Consider the following 17187-nt stretch of genomic DNA (forward strand, 5'->3'; position numbering starts at 1 on the left):
AAAAAATGAACTTAAATGATTTTAGCATATGGCTGCAATATAACAAAGAGTGAAAAATTTAAGGGGGTCTGAATACTTTCTGTACCCACTGTAATTCATCCACAAAAGGTCACACCATGTTCAAAATCTAACAACGTTATCACATAAAAGATAATGCACTATTTAGATAAGACCATAATCTGCCATCATTAAAGTATTATTAGCATTGGTTTGCATTGTAAATACCAGCTCATTGAAACTTTCCTCTGTGCTTGTAGATTGTGAAGCATGCCAGGAAGAAATGGCAACATCTGATTTTCATTACTTTGAGAGCAAGCTCCTCCTCGCATTCAAGACCCTTCACAATGAACGAGAAAATCACAGGAAGAGCTAAATGGGGTTTCACAACTGCGAACAAACTCGAATACCTACAGGAACAACAGTCGAAATCGTATAACACAGACACGATATAACAAACTATCATGAATCTTCACCCACTAGTTCCAACGCAGAGGTGCGCGAATTAAAATCCTCTTACCTCAAAAATGAGAGCTCTTTTGTTCTTGAGTCCCAAGTTCGAGAGGAAAGCTGATCCTCGGTCAAAGTCTCTCGTCTTCCTGAAGTGCGTCCCTCAGCCAGTTTCTCTCCTGTGGCGGTGGCTCCACACATACAGTCATAGCTGAGTACTGAGTGGAGTTATTTTTGCTCAGTCCGCCCCTCTGGCTTCTCCGCTGCTGTAACCCGAGCCAGGTGTTTCTGCAGCTGGTCCAGGTGAAGTGTGTGAACGAGTTATGAGGCAACACGTTTAATTGTAGACTAGTGGCCCAGGAGTGGAAAGCCAACTGGACTTAAAATCTAATTTGAAGTATCTGTACTTTTCTTGAGCACTTTTCTTCTACGCCATACAAAATCAAAGAGTGTTTATTGTCATATGCACAGTAAGGAAACATGTTTCCCTGCACAATGAAATTCTTCCTTTGGTGTCCACAATGAATACCAAACAATATAAAGTCTAAATATAAAATAGATAATACAAAATAAAGGCAATTAAAAAAAACACCATGTAAAAAATACACATAATATATGCTACATCTGATGTATGTGCAACAGTCAGCAATGAGTGTTCAGTTATTCATATGCAAACTGAAAACATAAACAGTCAGGTGCAATTACATGAAGTAATCCCTGATTATATACATTGACTGCACTAAATTTCAGGGGCAAATATTAGTTGGTAGTTACTTTTCAGAATCCGATTAATAAAACAAAATACAGTGTAATCGGAAGACTTTATTGATCCCTGGTGGGAAATCACAAGTGACCCAGCAGTAATTCAAATTATAAGCTTATAAGAAACTATCTTAAATGTGATGCACACAATAATAGAGCAGGAATTATAATCTGCTAATGTGAAATGTGCCCTTCTGCATAATGAGCAGCTACTTTTACTTTTGGTAGATTTAAGTAGGTCTATGTTTTGATGCTATTACTTTTGCAGGACTTAAGTACGTTTTTTTTTTCCCTCGTCCATGCTTGCGTTGTCAAAGTCAGACAAAATCACAGCTCATGTAGCCTATTTCGCAATATTTCCGAACGGTATCACTACATCACTGATTGTGAGAACCTGTTACAGTTCACCGCCAGTATGTGCCCAGGTTGTTTATAAATTCAGATTATTAAAAAGTGAGTCATAAGCATCAGACTATGTTACTTCCACACGTGGGCGGGTTTGTGTCTGTCAATCAACGTCCTCGCCTAATCTCTACGTGCTCCGCCCTACGCTAGTGAAGTGTTTCCGCCAAGATGGTTGTCGGTGCCTTTCCTATCGCTAAGCTCCTCTATCTCGGGGTGAGGCAGCTGAGCAAGCCTGTAGCGAACCGGATAAAAGCGGGAGCCAGGAGAAGCGAGTTCTTCAAAAATTACGTTTGTCTGCCTCCGGCACAGCGTGAGTAACCGAGCTAAAGACTGCTAATGGCCGCTACATTTCAGTGTCAGACACCCAGAGGTTGAATAAACCAGAGGGTTCCAACAACCAATGAGATTGCATCGGTTTAGCGTACTTACCCAATCATTTTCATTGGTCTATCTGTTCGACCAATATCAACAATGCAAAGCCAAGAAGGCGGGACTTAGCTGTCATTGAAACCTTGACTTTGCTAACAAGACAAGTTATTTAACTCGTTTTTTTCAGCTGTTCTGTCCGTAATGTAATATCGGTTTTGAATTGATGGATACATTTAAGCAGCTACTGTGCTTTGTCTTTAGAGATATCAGACAGCTTTCTGTATAGTTGTTCAGAACAATATGGCAGGTAAAGCTAGTCAGAGCAACTAAACAAAGAATAAAACACCGTTGTAAACAAAAAGAGTTATCTGTTCCAATTGAAACAGATTGCATTTCATAGGTGTTGGTTGTTGTTTAAGGCTTGGCCTCATATACAGACCAAAGTATATTCTCTGGGTTATTTGAGTCTGGCAAACAAACCTGCTTGAGAGATTTGTTGAGGTATATTAAGCTCACTACAAATTTGTCTTGGCAGTCCTACAGTGCCTGGTACTTTCACATTTGCAACACATATTGCAAATACATCATACCATAAATGCATCCTCACATTTATTTAGAACTGTTCAATTCTGATCAGATCAGACATATTAGTACGAATGAGCAAAAACACTAACTGGCATGTACTTGTGCATTGTATGCTTTTTGCCCTCACAGTTTACCACTGGATTGAGATGAGGACGAAAATGCGGATCATGGGCTTTCCGGGTTCCATCATAAAGCCACTGAATGAGGAAGCGGCTGCAGAGCTGGGTGCAGAGTTGCTGGGGGAGGCAATCATCTTCTTCATTGGTGGCGGCTGTATGGTGCTGGAATACAGCAGACAGGCTGCTAACTCTCGCCGCAAAGAGGAGGAGCTAAACCAGACGATCTTAAACCTACAGACTCAAGTAGCAGAACTTGCACTGACCACAGAGACTCTAGATGCTCAGCTGAGAGAGGTCAACAGGCAACTGATGTACTTTTCCGTTCCCCTTAAAAAGTGATTAAATTGCTACTTGACAGAGGTACCGTTTGGTGGTCTGTGTGTGAGGGAATAAGAGTGTACCACTGTAGTGCTACCATATGTTCAGCCTGATAAAGATCCTGCATCATACTCTATCCCCTGCCAATTAAGTTGGATGGAAGACATGGATAGACATATTAGGGCACTGGGGATTTGGGTGTAGTCATTAGCTCATGTTTTGAGCAACTAGTTGTAAGGAGGGATTGCTATGATATTCATAGTGAATTTCTGTGGTTGCTCTTGCATGTTTGTTCTAAGAGTTAGCTGTGTATATAAAGATTTACAGTATAAGGCAATTGCTACTTTAAAGTTTAAATGTTTTATAACAGCTCCCATATATTACTGTATTTTTTATTTCAGTGAATCTTGTGGAGTGCAAACATTTAACAAGTGCTGATTTTCATGTTTTGTTGGCTGGAATGGTAATGCTGTAATATATTGCTACTCAGAAATGAGAATCTCTTTCTTGTGCTCTTTAGAAACCAAACAGAACACAAACATCAGGTCACCTCTGTGGATTTTTTTGACAGCATCTGTCTGCCCCTACAGTTTCATGTACATGTCACATTGTGAATCCCTTTGCTGGTTAATGTACACCGGATGTGAAAGGATGGTATAAAAGAAAGTGGTATGCTGTCTATTAATGGAGTTTGTATCATTACAGATTAAAATGATACAGTACTACAGTACAACAAATAACACTCATTCACTCCAGACTTCAGATGTTACTTTAGTAAGTTGTAATAACTTAATGTAAGCAAACTGAACTGAATACCCGTTAAAGGTTAACTGCAGGCAGAAATTACGCCAGTATAACACTACACTACCCAGCATGCCTTCAGTGTAAGCACTAGATCAGTTCCTAGTGTGGAGCGTTCCAAATGCGTAACCTTAACAGCTATACGTTTAGTTTCCACTCACATTCCACTCTCAGAACATAAGTTGGCAATATAAACAAACTCACTGTTAAGTAGTCACCATGTACACACTGGTCTTAATGTAAAATCATGGCAGAAGTCCATAATAAAGTTGTGTGTGGCCTGCTCTAGCTCACTTCCGGTTTGAGGTGTTTTCGACGGTAGAGGGCGATAGCGGCTCTCAATCTTCTACCACGGTTGACCCGCGTATTTAGCGTGAGAGCAGGTAGGCAAACTTTATTTCTTAATCTTATTTCGCATCATGACTACATTAAAACCTGACTAAACAATGCATTGACTACAGGACTTGCATGCAAAATGGAGTAATGCTTGTAGCTCGCATATTCTTAGAAGTAAAAGTAGGTTAGTTACCATGCATCAGTTTTTTGTACGCTAGCTTCCATTAGGCTAAGATGGTTGACAGCGTTACTAGCCACGTAGCGACAACTTGGAGCCATAAACAATTTGTTTTGTTTTTTTTTCGACTTGCAAACATATAATAGTATGGGTAGCGTTGCTTATAGACCTGTAGTGGATTAAAGTAAAACGGTGCAATGTCTATCTATCGCTACTAGCCTAGCTAACCCGCTAATGTAGCCTGAATGGCTGGAGACACAGTGCCGCGCAATACGTACCAATTTGAAAGTTTGACGCAGTGTTGTAAGCCGTGCTAGCTAAATTTTTTTTTCTCCTCTGTGTTTTGTTAGTAAGATATAGATAGCAGATACCTGAAACACAATGAGTGTTGACGTGAAGAAACTGAAAGTCAACGAATTAAAAGAGGAACTCCAGCGCCGCGGCCTGGACACCAGAGGCCTGAAGGCAGACCTGGTGGTGAGGCTGAAAGCCGCTCTGGAGGCTGAAGCTCAGGCTGATGCCACAGAGCAAGGGGAACATGAAGAGGAGTACCACGAAGAAGAGGGAGAGGATGCCCAAGCGCAACAAGGTAAGCTCTAAAACTGCGTTTTTTCTCATTAATCGCGCACTGATTTTAATTAAATGTGTAATATTTAAACTTAGGTTTATTGTCTAAGGTATATAAACAGAATCAATTAAAGACCCTGCATTTTATGCCTGATTTTAGAGTATGTACACTCCGTAGCCACAATAACCTAAATTTCTTCTGACAGATGTGTTTGACAAAATTTATTTAATGGGCACTTTTTAAAAACTCATGCAATGTCTGGGTTCTGACCCTATATTTAAAAGGTGAAAAACAATACCCTTTACAGGAATTGCATAAAAATGTCCACTTTTATGTATTTGACTAAGAGGTCAGATTAAACTTGCAGATATAAAGTGAAGAAAGTGTCAATCATGCAAGTTCTATGAGTGCGTTGAATTTATATTTTTGTTATAAGCTTGGTCGGAAACTAACAGTCTTGTCTTTTTTGTCATGCAGAAGTAGCTGAGGACTATGATGATGATGGAGAAGGTGATGGAGAAGGTGATGTCCCTGAAGAGGAGGATGAGGGTAGAGATTCAGGTGTTTACTACGAGGAAGAGGAGGCAGAAGGCGAGCCTTATGAAAGTCAGCCGATTTCTGACCCGGATCAGAGCATGCCTGACTTCACAGCAGATGTTGATATACCGAAATCTGAAATGGTGTCCGAAGAAGAGACAAAGCCTGTGCTGGAGCCAGAGGAGAAATTTGAGAGCAACTCAGGTGATTTTTCAGCTAAACATGCAGTGTGAAACATGCTCTGTAGGGAGTGTTTGTCTGCGGGTGCATTTTATGGACTTAAATGTAAATTCCAAATGTCACTAAAAGCTTAAGACTGCTAGTGATTTTACATAATAGTAATATACCTTGATTTGATGATTACCCAATGCAATATTCACCACAAGGGTTGTGAAGATAGAAATGAAGTTGAGAGAGAGAGAAAAACCTGTCAGACACAGCAAAGCTTTAATGCTGTTAAATGATAACACACACCCTCCCAGTTCAAGGGCATCACAATGGCTCTGTTACTTCAAAGAGCAAGTTGGAGTTGATATGCAGTTTGCTATGGCTGCCCACTTCTCCTGAATTGTTACAATGGGTCAAATACAGAGGACAGATTTCCCCCTAGGCGTTAGTCAAGTATATTAACAGTCTCATACATAGCAGACACTTCTAAGAAATTCAGACTAAGCCAAGCATGACAGTACATTAAGAGGTAAGACTCACCAAAATCAATTTGTTGTCACATGTGGTACTGCAAAGGAATTTACCAGACCAGAGGTTTGTTAATATAAAGAACCTACACTTGGTGTACATGCACACATTTCACTCATTTTGGATTCCTTTAGCTATTTTTAGTTTGTAGCACCTATTAATTTGGAATAGCTTACACTATCATTTTCCTTATGAGTGCTTGAAATACCATGTAAGGTGACATCAGCTTACCCCCAGTTTCAATCCATCCAACTTAAGCCTGAGCAGAGGTCTAATCAACATAAATGAAAACACCTGTGAGAGTCTGTAGGATTTGAATGATGCCTCTGATTAGACAGCACAGCTTGTGAATGATTAACTGTGAGGGGGAGAAGAGTACACTTGCTGTCTGCAGGTTTTTTCTTTTGGCCACAGTGGTGCTTCATCCACAAATAAATGTAGATGGTCTTAGACTTGTATAGTACTTTTCAATGAAGCAAACTCAATGTGCTTTTACACTATTTTCACTCACACACTGATGGCACAGCCACCAGGAGCAACTTGGGGTTCAGTGTCTTGCCCAAGGACACTTAGGCATGTGAACTGGAAAAGCCAGGATTCAAACCACCAACCCTCCGGTTAGGGGACGACACGCTCTACTTCCTGAGCTGATCTGTTTGTAAATTTAATATGATGCCAGCAACATTTGAGACAGGGACTGTTACCAAGGTTAGCACACGGCATATAGCATGGATGTATATGGACTGCTCTACAAGTGGATAAATGTAATGCTAGCTCAAAAACTCTGATGCTGAATGTTTTCCCCCTCAGTCTAGGGTAATATTGAAAAAAACATATGGGAAAGCTGACCAGTGTGATTAGAAGTCCAGCAAATTGGCTTCAACTAATGCTGCTAGAGCAGGAAGAGGCAGATGTAGGAGAGCAACATGCTGCTGCTGTGGGAGAGCCAGCTAGTATGAACAGCACATAGTTAGCCTTCTAGTATTACTACATTTAATAGAAAAAAATTATGATTGCGGGACTTTCTTTATGAAAGCGGGACCCCCACCCTCACGTGAGCTACTGCCACAAATGGAATCTAATTCTACATTGTATACAATGATAACTCAGCTTTTAGAAACATCTCTATGTTTTCAACAAAAACAGAGTAGTTTAATCATCACAAACTTTGATTTATGGTCCAGTCTTTTTTTTTTTTTTGCACAGTTGTAATCCTGAACATGTACTTAACTGTCATTGTTCATTTATCCCTTTAGATGTGAAGGTGGAGGTCAAACTGGAAGATGTCCCTGAGTCAGCTGGAGCCAAGCAACAGGATAATCACGGGGCAGAGCAGCAATGTGGGGAAGATGGCGCAGGTCAGGCTGAACAAATCAAAGTGGAAGGTGAGAGAGGTGGCAACTACAGCCGCAAGAGACCATATGAGGAGAACAGGGGCTATGGCTACTATGAGCACCGTGAGGACAAGAGGTACGCTCAACATTAATTGTGATATGTTGCATTTAGGCTTATAGCTGATATATTCTGAATTAGCACAACAGTAGAACAAGTGACATTTACAGTGACTGACTTGACAATAAAAGTGGCTGAAAAGGCAGTTTGCTTCATTCTCTCCTGATGTTGTACAGGTCCCGCACACCACAACCCCCTGCTGAAGATGAGGAAGAGAACATAGATGACACTCTTGTTACAATTGATACATGTAAGTAGCAGATTAAAAATGGATCTCAGCCCAAGCAAAGGTCACTTGTCGTAGTCAGTTTAAGAATCGCCATCCCAGCTGCAAGCTGTCACTCTCGAAGCATTCACCATGTACATTTCTATTTCAGCTCAGTTCTTTAGATTCGAATTCAGTAATTAAAGGGTAACTACACCCATATTCTGCACATTAACGACTTGTTACACATATCAGAGAAAAAGAACTGAATGCAGAAGTGACTCCCATCTGACAGGCTCCTTAAAAACATTGCAGACACGGCATTAGGTGTTGTTATTGCAGTATGGTCCAAAGCCTCCAGTGCTGTAACTCCAGGTGTTTTGCCAGATGTCTCTCCTAGAGATATCTCTGCTGAACATGGTACATTTTACAATGTCATTGTACTATGTGGAAAGCATTGTTCAGAGCTGTATGCCTAAGACTCAGGCATCCTTGAAACTGGAGACTTCAGCACTATAAATGCTGATTTTAACACAAAACGCATTTTAACCTGAAAGCTGGTTCACATGACACTCTGTCAATTTGACTTTTATACAGTTGCACAATTTAGACTATAACAATGCATGGTTGTATCACATTTCCATTTAAAATGCTGCATCAGCTGATTTTCCAAATAATTACTTTGAAAATCTGTTGTGGCTTGTTTTCAGACAACTGTGATCTGCATTTCAAAGTGTCCCGAGATCGCTACAGTGGTTATCCATTGACCATTGAAGGCTTTGCTTACCTGTGGGCCGGAGCACGAGCTTCACATGGTGTCACCCGGGGCCGTGTGTGTTATGAGATGAAGGTACTATACACAAAACGACTATCTTCCTCCAACAGCAAGGTGGTTTTAAAACTAGACTGATACGAGTTTCACACATGTGACCGGTAAGGTTGTGCTAACTTTTCTGATGGGACAGTAACACTGAGTTACTGAAAATAAAACATTTCTGTATACGGTGTACACATCTGTTATAATGGTTCCTGATAACACGAGACAGGATTTATGTATTTATTATTTTTGAAACTGGATGGGCAGCTCCTTTATTTCTCCTTTTAACATAGAATGTCTTTACATGTTACTCTGTTGGCCTTAAAGTTATGTCTGTGCAAACACTGTAGTATGGGAACTGTTGTAGACCAGTCATCTTTTTACATCTGAATCAGAAAGTAGATCATATTTCTCACACACACACACACACGCACACGTCCTTTGATAACCACCTTTCAGTGGGGCACTAAATATTTTCCTGAAAGTCTTCTCTAGGCTTGTTTTTGACCAAATTGACTCCTGTTTTTCAGGTCAGTGAAGAAATCCCTGTGAAGCACCTGTCCAGCAGTGAGCCAGATCCCCATGTGGTCAGAATTGGCTGGTCCCTCAACCATTGCAGCACTCAGCTTGGTGAGAGCAGTGATTGTCTGAACAATCAAGATGATGTTTGGCATGAATGGGTCTTGGTTATAACAGTTGTGTTCTTTAATAGAAACAATGCATTTTATTCTGTTACTGTTTTAGGTGAGGAGCCCTTTTCTTTTGGGTATGGAGGAACAGGAAAGAAATCCTCTGACTGCAAGTTTGCAGACTTTGGTGAGAAGTTTCGTGAAAACGACGTCATCGGCTGTTACATTGTAAGTAATTGTAACAGTTACTTTTAACAGCATCTGAAAAGGATCATTTTGAATGACTGAGCTGTCGTTGTTTATGATACACCTCCTAACTGATTTTCTGGTAATATTTATGGAAATAATTTAATTCTTATACTTTGTCCAGGCACTTAACAGCATTATGTTAAGCAATATCCTCAAAATACTTTTTGTTTCCCTTTGTAACTCTAATTTCAGGATTTTGACAGTGGTGACGAAGTGGAGATGGGCTTTACTAAGAATGGATTGTGGTTGGGTGTTGCTTTCCGGACAACCAAGGAGGCGTTGGCTGGCCGTGCCCTGTTCCCTCATGTACTGGTGAAGAACTGTGCCGTCGAGTTCAACTTTGGACAGAAACGGGAGCCCTATTTTCCCCCAGAGGCGGGATACACCTTCATCCACAATCTTGACATGGAGGACAAGATCAGAGGCACTAAGGGACCTGCCAGCAAGTCTGAATGTGAGGTAGGGCTGCAGAGAAATTTGGAAGATCAAGCTCATTATCCAACATAGAAATAGACACTACATTCATCTATAAGTTTATTTAAAAAATAACGACTATCCCATATAGCTACATATGGTAATGGATACTTCTACTGCATCAGCATATCCGCTTTAGTGTTCAGTTTGAGCACAGAGAGGACAGAAATTGAGTCATCTGCAGTGTTTGTGTTATCTGCCAACAGCTGCTGGATAACATTAGCTGAGAGCTGAACAGAGCTGCGATCAATCTGCAAGTCATTTTTCAGTCTGTCGCTCTCGTTGATGGGATCTCTAGGCCCATTACGGGTTAGCTAGAATCAACTAAGGAAATCCTTTCCGAGTTTCTACAGTCAGTAAAGTGAGATCTAAATTATTTAAGCAACTTTTTAGCCAAACAAAACAAGAACGTATGCAGGTAAATACAGCATGGATCTCCCAATATGGCGGCTCCATCCCAAAATTCTACACAACATGCCTTTGCATTCTTTATAAATGCAGAATTAATCAGCTGTCTTTGCTCACTTTTTTCAGATCTTGATGATGGTTGGCCTGCCTGCCTGTGGAAAGACTACTTGGGCCATAAAGTATGCGGCGGCTCACCCTGATAAAAAGTACAACATCCTGGGAACAAATGCCATCATGGACAAGATGAAGGTTGGTTTGGACCCCCACCTCCAAACAAAACCAGCATTTACAAATGATGGTGCAGTCCTTCATTTTGTCATTTGTCATTTTTTTCTGCAGGTGATGGGTCTGCGTCGTCAGAAGAACTACGCCGGGCGCTGGGATATTCTGATACAGCAGGCCACCCAGTGTCTGAACAGGCTGATCGAGATCGCTGCTCGCAAGAGACGCAACTACATCCTGGATCAGGTACTGCCCTCTCACCCACACTCTGCTCTGACACTCGCCACAGTCAATGTGCCCTGATGATCACTCTCTCTAATGGACTATTTATTTATCTTTCAGGGGGGCTCTGTGTATTATAGAGTAGAAGAAGCATTGATCACCCTCTTGTCACTTGCTTGTCATGCTTTGTAAAGGAAAATGATTAATGGCTCTCATAAGTGACAGAATATTTCATGTTTTCATCCCTCAGTATATTTGCACTTGCTATTTCTTGTACAGTATTGTTTGTCTTGTGAATTTCAACAATGTACAAGTAAACCATGACTATGTAAAGATGTTGAGAAACAAGTAAGCTCTGACTGGTGAGTAAGAAAAACACCTTCTGTTGCTAATTTAATAAGACAGAGATGATAGCTTTTTAAAAGCTATTTTTAAGTGAGATACATGGAACTATTGTGTGTTTTTTAATGAATTGATCCTGAAGGTAAGTAATGACTAACAGTTCTTGGCTTTTCAGCTCCTTGTGCTCTGCATATGTGAAAAGAGGTAGGTGGGTCTGGTGGTGGACTGTAGCTCTTCCGTGGATACTGTGAGTATGAGCAGGTAGGTTCTATCTGTCTGTCATTGTCATGAATGGGACTAGAGCATGTATGAAGATGAGGTAAGTCCAGGTAAGTGCAGGGGGACCCCTCAAAATAGCAAGTTTTTTTTTTTTATGAAGCATGTTTTGTGGATTATAAGTTATTCATTGTGCTATTACAAAGCACTACTGCAAACTGGGCAGTTCATAAAGAGAATTTTCTGTTATCAGATTTGTAGATGGTGTTAATGGAAGACAGCAGTAGGATTTGGTGCTCAGATACAATGATGGGAGTCTTCAATGCATTTAGTAAATTTCTTTAGTGCATTTAAGGTGATAAGCAAGGTAGAAATGTTACCTCTGAAAGCCTTGTTCCTGAGAACAATCTACTATAATGTCTCAGTGTTGAATTGGCAAATCCTAGTTATTAATAAAACTATTATTCCCTGCATCTTGTACTTTTAAAAACTATACCTTTTTTCTGATGATTCCAATGTTGTGTTTCAGAGTAAATATCTAGTGCGATGTTTACATTACATGCCATGCTTTTTGGACAGTTGTCTGTCAGTCAGTGTAGAAACCACTGGTTTCTGTCGATTGTGTTCGCTTATAGCTGGTACTTTTAAGTTGTGGGTCAATTCAGACGCTTAGCGGTTGATAGAGAGTAAGTGCACCAGCGTGATGCTCACTTTATTTTTCTCACATGTGTGTTTGTAGATCTGTAGCAGGTTGTGTTTCTGACTGTAACCTGTAAATTAGTCTAATCAAGGGTTAATTACTACAGCCCAGTTTTGAATTGGAACCACTTGTAATTTTAAAACCTCGATGGTTGTGTCAAAGTTTTTGATTCCATTTATTGATTTGCTGAAGTTTGGACCTGCTGCATGATGATACACAAAGGCTGGTGGTCATGTAGAGTGGACTGGGATTAGTGCTTTAATCTGTAGCTAAGCTTCACAGATGATAATAGCATGGCAACAAAATGTTATCGCAAAAAGGTGTTAATGTGTAAACCTTACCTTATTCAAATTTATTGAGGAAGTTTGTCTAACATGATGGTGCCTCTCCTAATTTATTGTTCCCATTTGCCATAATGCTAATACTAGGCTGGCTAAATCAGATATGACACGACAAGTTTAAGAGCATTTGTGTTTTAAATGCAACTAATAAGATTTTATTTCTTCTTATATGACTGTTTATTTGCTATGTTTTTTTTCTTTCACGTTATGTATTTATATTTTCTTTACCTGAATAATATGCGGAAAAGTTGCTATACAGTAACGAGAATGTAGATTTTTGGAAAACACTGCAGTGACATCACACATTAAGCGTTACATCACCCTAACGTGTTCTGTTCTCTAATGGTTTGTGTTATAGACCTTGGACAAAATGCACACCTCCTGTACTGGCTATTACACTCAGTATAATTCAGTAATAACGCGACACATTTCGAAGCATTTACATGCATACAACACATGTTCCTGCACAAAGAGAGAGGTGAATATGCACCTTATCTACGTTTTGGGTATCCATTTTTCGATCGATCATAGTCTCCTGTGTATTGACCTTGTTAGGTAACTGAGCAGCAAGTGTAGTCGGTTTATACTTTTGTGGGGTCCCTTTGCATCTGTTGTCTATATCTAACATTCCTCAGCAGTCTCTGGGTGTCTGGATGCACAGACTGAGGTGAGTCTGTGGAGTGATGAGAGGCCATTAGCACCTGAGTAAAAACGTAGACTGACATCCAAGCCAAACCTCTCTCACTTCATTATTGCAGGGTTCCAGCTTCCTTCCAGTGGAAAGTCATTACAAGTAAACAATAACAAACAAGCTTCTACTTCTTTCTTGTCACCATTGCTAGACAAATGTATATGGATCAGCAAGGAGACGAAAAATGCGTCCTTTTGAAGGTTTTCAACGCAAGGCTATTGTAATTTGTCCCACGGACGAGGATTTAAAAGAACGAACATTAAAGCAAACCAATGAGCAGGGGAAGGATGTGCCCGATCATGCTGTGTTAGAAATGAAAGGTAGGAATGCTGTGGAAACAACAAATAAAACAAAAAGATCTACTTTTTTTACTTTTTCTGTGTTGTCTCTCAAATCAAAGTTGGAAGATGCCCCCTACCCCCCTTCCCCCATCATAGAATTTGGCCAAATATCAGACCTGGACATTGTTTTAAACAGTCCACATGAATTTGATTCTTCTTTATGTTTGCCCTCTGTTAGCCACTTGCCATTTAGCTCACTTGTGATGCACTGCAAACTGAGACCTGGGCCGTGTTGAGGTCATGCAATCACAGAGCTAATATTGCACAATTAGCTTCCTGAAAAGGATGTTTCCAAATGGCACACTTACAAGCAGTCACATGCCCAAGTTGTTGGAAGTTAATGTGTATCAGCATTACACCAGCTGTCCTTGGTTTGCAGTGCTGTTTCCTCTTCTCACCAAACTTCTAGTTGTCCTTTTTGTCCCCCTCCCCACCTCTACTGAAGTCTCCTCCCTCTCCTGTGTTTGCTTTAACAAATGTTTCCTCCATGTTTCACTGGAGGTGATGTTTGTTCCCTTTACCTTGCCATTTGCTGTCATCTGCTCTTAGTTTCTCTATGATTTCCACTGCCTCTGTGTGATAGTAATTATTTCTCATTTTGTCTTCCGGTGTGTGGCTACTCTGGTCTTCACTACAACCCCTACCCCTCTCTTTCTCTCTTCCTCTCCATCCATCTCTTGCTGGATGGGCTGTTTCTTTCTCCTCCTCCTCCTATGGTCACCTCTGTCACTCTCCAAGCCAACTTTACTCTCCCTGAGGCTTGCGACTTCCTGGAGGCGGTGACGTTCATTGAGTTGCAGCATGATGAGGCTGAAAAGCTGATAAAGCAGTACAATGAGGAGGGCCGCAAGGCTGGCCCACCCCCTGAGAAACGCTTAGACAACAGGCAGGGTGGTTTCCGTGGACGCGGTGGTGGTAGTTTCCAGCGCTACGACAGCCGTGATGGGTCCCGCGGTGGCTACCCGAACCGCAGCGGAGAAGGAGGCGGTGGATACAGAGGAGGTGAGTGGGACAGTTGCCTTACCTCATGTTGTATTTATCTTGGATCATTTGAAGCTATAGTTTCATTGTTGGGCAAGTTGAGAATTTTAATCATTTACTCATTGAAGAGTAACGGTGCACCCACTTTGGACGTGCATTCTGGGAGCAAAATTTTGACACTCATCAGGAGGTAGTACTAAAATCAAGTACCAGGAGTGCGAGGTGGGGGAGAGGGTGCATGTGTGCAACAGTCGCTCGTGATTGATCAAATGTCCACACCTTCACACCTCAAGCATTAGCGTTACAAGCATTCAGTGTAAACACGCAGCTGACTGTGTGTGTTAGAGAAGAGCAGGGTGGTCCGCGTCACCCCGGAGGATATGTGTGGTGATGGTTAAGGGAAGTACAGGATATACTCTGCTCGTTAGGTTTCAATAGTGCAAACACATCAGTTTCAAATTTTAGGCTACTAATGATTAATGAAAGTAATTACATTACTATGATGCTTTACTGCCCAGCATTATGGTATGTTAATTGTATTCAGGTCACATGACTAAACATGATGTTCCTGTAAGATAAGACAGTCGTGATCTTTCAAAAACAGAATTTTGTTTCAGGGTTAATTAAAAATATGGCTCCATGTTTTACTCTGTGGTTTGAATAAATTAACATCAAGAAGCACAAAATGGAGCTTGTATGTCAGTATACAGCAACGTTATCTGGTTTAGTGCTAATTTTTGATTCTTTTGCAGGCTACAGTCGTGGCAACTATAACCAGAATCGCTGGGGCAGTAGCTACCGTGACGGAGGCTCTGATGCACACAGTGGATATAACCGCAGCCAGCAGTCAGGAGGAAGCTACAACCGCCCAGCCTCCTACAACAAGGGAGGATACAACCAGGTATTCAATGTATAAAAAGTGAAAAATTATGACATGAACAAAAAAAAAAAAAAACAACAAAACACCTAAAGGAATATATTAGTAAATAATCTGTTCTCCTGAACTCCTTGCTTCACCACCAGGGCTACAGCCAGAGCTACAGTCCAGGTTACAACCAAGGCAGCTACAACCAGAATTACTACAGCAACTACAGTCAGTACCCAGGGTACAGCCAGAGCTACAGTCAGACACCTGCCACTGGACAGACATACAACCACCACCAGCAACATGCGCAGCCACAGCCGCAGCAGCAGTTGCAGCCGCAACAGCAGAGCTACAACCAGCAATATCAGCAGGTAGGTGGAGAGTAATGAAATATTCAGGCCTTTTACAGACATATGTCAATCAACCAAAATGTGATGCGGCTGATGGCTCTGTGCTACTCTGGGTCACTAACTCCTGTAAACAGTGACACAGAGTGAACCTGCCTGTTTGTGGCTAGACAACAATGAATGCCTTCATAGACCGCTGTGGCTGTGAATTCACTGCCATCACGATATATCTTTTTTTGTTTGTGTGTTTACGGTACAAATGTTTATCACAATGTCCATACCCTAAAAAAAAAACCCCAGTACTTTTCTACATTCCACCCCGTGTGCTCAGTATGCTTCAAAACTGTTTGCTAAACTGTCAGTAAATGCACAGCTTGAATGTGTTGCCAGCACAGTTGACTCTTTAGGCTTTGTAAAATCAAGATACATGCACACACTTAAATCGGTAAGAGCCAAAAGAAAAATTTGGTGGCAGTTCTGGGGAAAAATGAACAATTAATATGCAAACATGCTCTCAGTGCTGTGTGTACTTTGTTTCTATTCTCTAGTATGCTCAGCAGTGGCAGCAGTACTACCAGAACCAGAACCAGTGGAACCAATACTACAGCCAGTATGGCAGCTACCCTGGACAGGGCAGCCAAGGCTCATCTGGTTCTCAGTAGCTTCGCCCTGCATTTGTACCTGCATCCACCTGTGTCCTAAACACCTCTGACCTCTGCAGTAAATCAGTTTTGTACAGACCCCACATTATGTCACCAACCATACCTGTCTTTGTCTGGTTTAGCACAGTAGTCTTCATTCCCCACCAGTCAATGTACACAAACTATAAACAGTTTGATGTTTTCTTTCTTTTTTATACTGGATGACGTCTTACTCTGAGCAGTGACCATTCGCTGGTAGATCATAGGTATCAAAACATTTAAATGAATGTTATCTATTATGCATTGGATGTGGACGTCTGAACTGCAAACTCCATATTTTCTACAGGTTGAAGAGGTAATTGTATATTTCTAGACTGCATAGTGTGAAGAAATGACAGGGCAGGTAAGATACAGCAAAGCCTGAATATTTTGCTTGCATTGAGAAGCTTAACCAAGAACAAAATGCATGCATTTACCTTCATGATCCCTTTCTCTGTTTTACTCTTTATTTTTCAGTAACTGGGTGAGCACATTTTATTTACTCCAATAGAAACATTCTGAAAATTTTTATAGGTGTTACTGTAGTATTTAAGCCTTCATCCAGTCTTTGATTGAGAACATTATGCCACTCGTGTTAAGTAGTTGTATGTGGGTTTTTTTTTAATTCTTTGTGATTGCTGTTCATTCAGTCATGTAGTTAACACCTGTTGTCAGACCATTTTTTTTCCAACCTGAAAATGAAAATCTGATTATGAGCAGTTACCCAACCTGTCATCTTGTCTTTATACATTAAATGCAATTGTATACGCCCATGGATGTTCACGTGGTCCTTTTCTTTCTGCCACAGAGCTCAAGCACATTACAAATGGCATGATTCTTATTTTCATCAAAATTGAATCAAAGGACAAAACAAGCATATGCCA

The 17187-nt window shown here is 40.9% G+C and overlaps 3 protein-coding genes across 4 annotated transcripts in view; 2 read left to right on the top strand and 1 right to left on the bottom strand.

Annotated features, from left to right (window-relative positions):
- ppp1r13l (protein phosphatase 1, regulatory subunit 13 like) overlaps window positions 1–6334 on the bottom strand; it is a 19778-nt gene extending 13444 nt beyond the window's left edge. The window contains 1 exon segment of the mRNA XM_020605570.1: window positions 6134–6334. The gene's annotated coding sequence lies outside the window, so the exon portion shown is untranslated.
- Window positions 1699–3690, top strand: opa3 (outer mitochondrial membrane lipid metabolism regulator OPA3). Its single transcript, XM_020605569.1, has 2 exons — window positions 1699–1924; window positions 2698–3690. The coding sequence occupies exons 1-2, from the start codon at window positions 1783–1785 to the stop codon at window positions 3024–3026; spliced, it is 471 nt and encodes a 156-aa protein (XP_020461225.1). The 5' UTR covers window positions 1699–1782; the 3' UTR covers window positions 3027–3690.
- hnrnpul1 (heterogeneous nuclear ribonucleoprotein U-like 1) lies at window positions 4088–17080 on the top strand. Of its 2 annotated transcripts, none has more exons than XM_020605567.1 (16): window positions 4088–4189; window positions 4671–4909; window positions 5366–5629; window positions 7378–7591; window positions 7750–7823; window positions 8489–8628; window positions 9126–9225; window positions 9340–9452; window positions 9666–9932; window positions 10482–10604; window positions 10695–10823; window positions 13241–13409; window positions 14169–14432; window positions 15164–15312; window positions 15435–15647; window positions 16172–17080. In XM_020605567.1, exons 2-16 carry the CDS (start codon window positions 4702–4704, stop codon window positions 16283–16285), a joined length of 2541 nt encoding a protein of 846 aa, XP_020461223.1. In that variant the 5' UTR covers window positions 4088–4189; window positions 4671–4701; the 3' UTR covers window positions 16286–17080. The 2 variants fall into 2 exon arrangements, with proteins under 2 accessions (XP_020461223.1, XP_020461224.1); XM_020605568.1 differs by lacking the exon at window positions 4088–4189 and adding an exon at window positions 4219–4326.
- Window positions 17081–17187: the final 107 nt, after the last annotated feature.

The sequence above is a fragment of the Monopterus albus genome, unplaced genomic scaffold, assembly GCF_001952655.1.
Source record: "Monopterus albus unplaced genomic scaffold, M_albus_1.0 scaffold71.1, whole genome shotgun sequence".
Classification (NCBI taxonomy): domain Eukaryota; kingdom Metazoa; phylum Chordata; class Actinopteri; order Synbranchiformes; family Synbranchidae; genus Monopterus; species Monopterus albus.

Coding starts and splice junctions, on each gene's coding strand:
- opa3 (XM_020605569.1), top strand. CDS start 1,783: ATGGTTGTCGGTGCCTTTCCTATCGCTAAGCTCCTCTATCTCGGGGTG. Junction 1,925..2,697: donor TTGTCTGCCTCCGGCACAGC/GTGAGTAACCGA, acceptor TTGCCCTCACAG/TTTACCACTGGATTGAGATG.
- hnrnpul1 (XM_020605567.1), top strand. CDS start 4,702: ATGAGTGTTGACGTGAAGAAACTGAAAGTCAACGAATTAAAAGAGGAA. Junction 5,630..7,377: donor GAAATTTGAGAGCAACTCAG/GTGATTTTTCAG, acceptor TTATCCCTTTAG/ATGTGAAGGTGGAGGTCAAA. Junction 9,226..9,339: donor CCATTGCAGCACTCAGCTTG/GTGAGAGCAGTG, acceptor TTACTGTTTTAG/GTGAGGAGCCCTTTTCTTTT.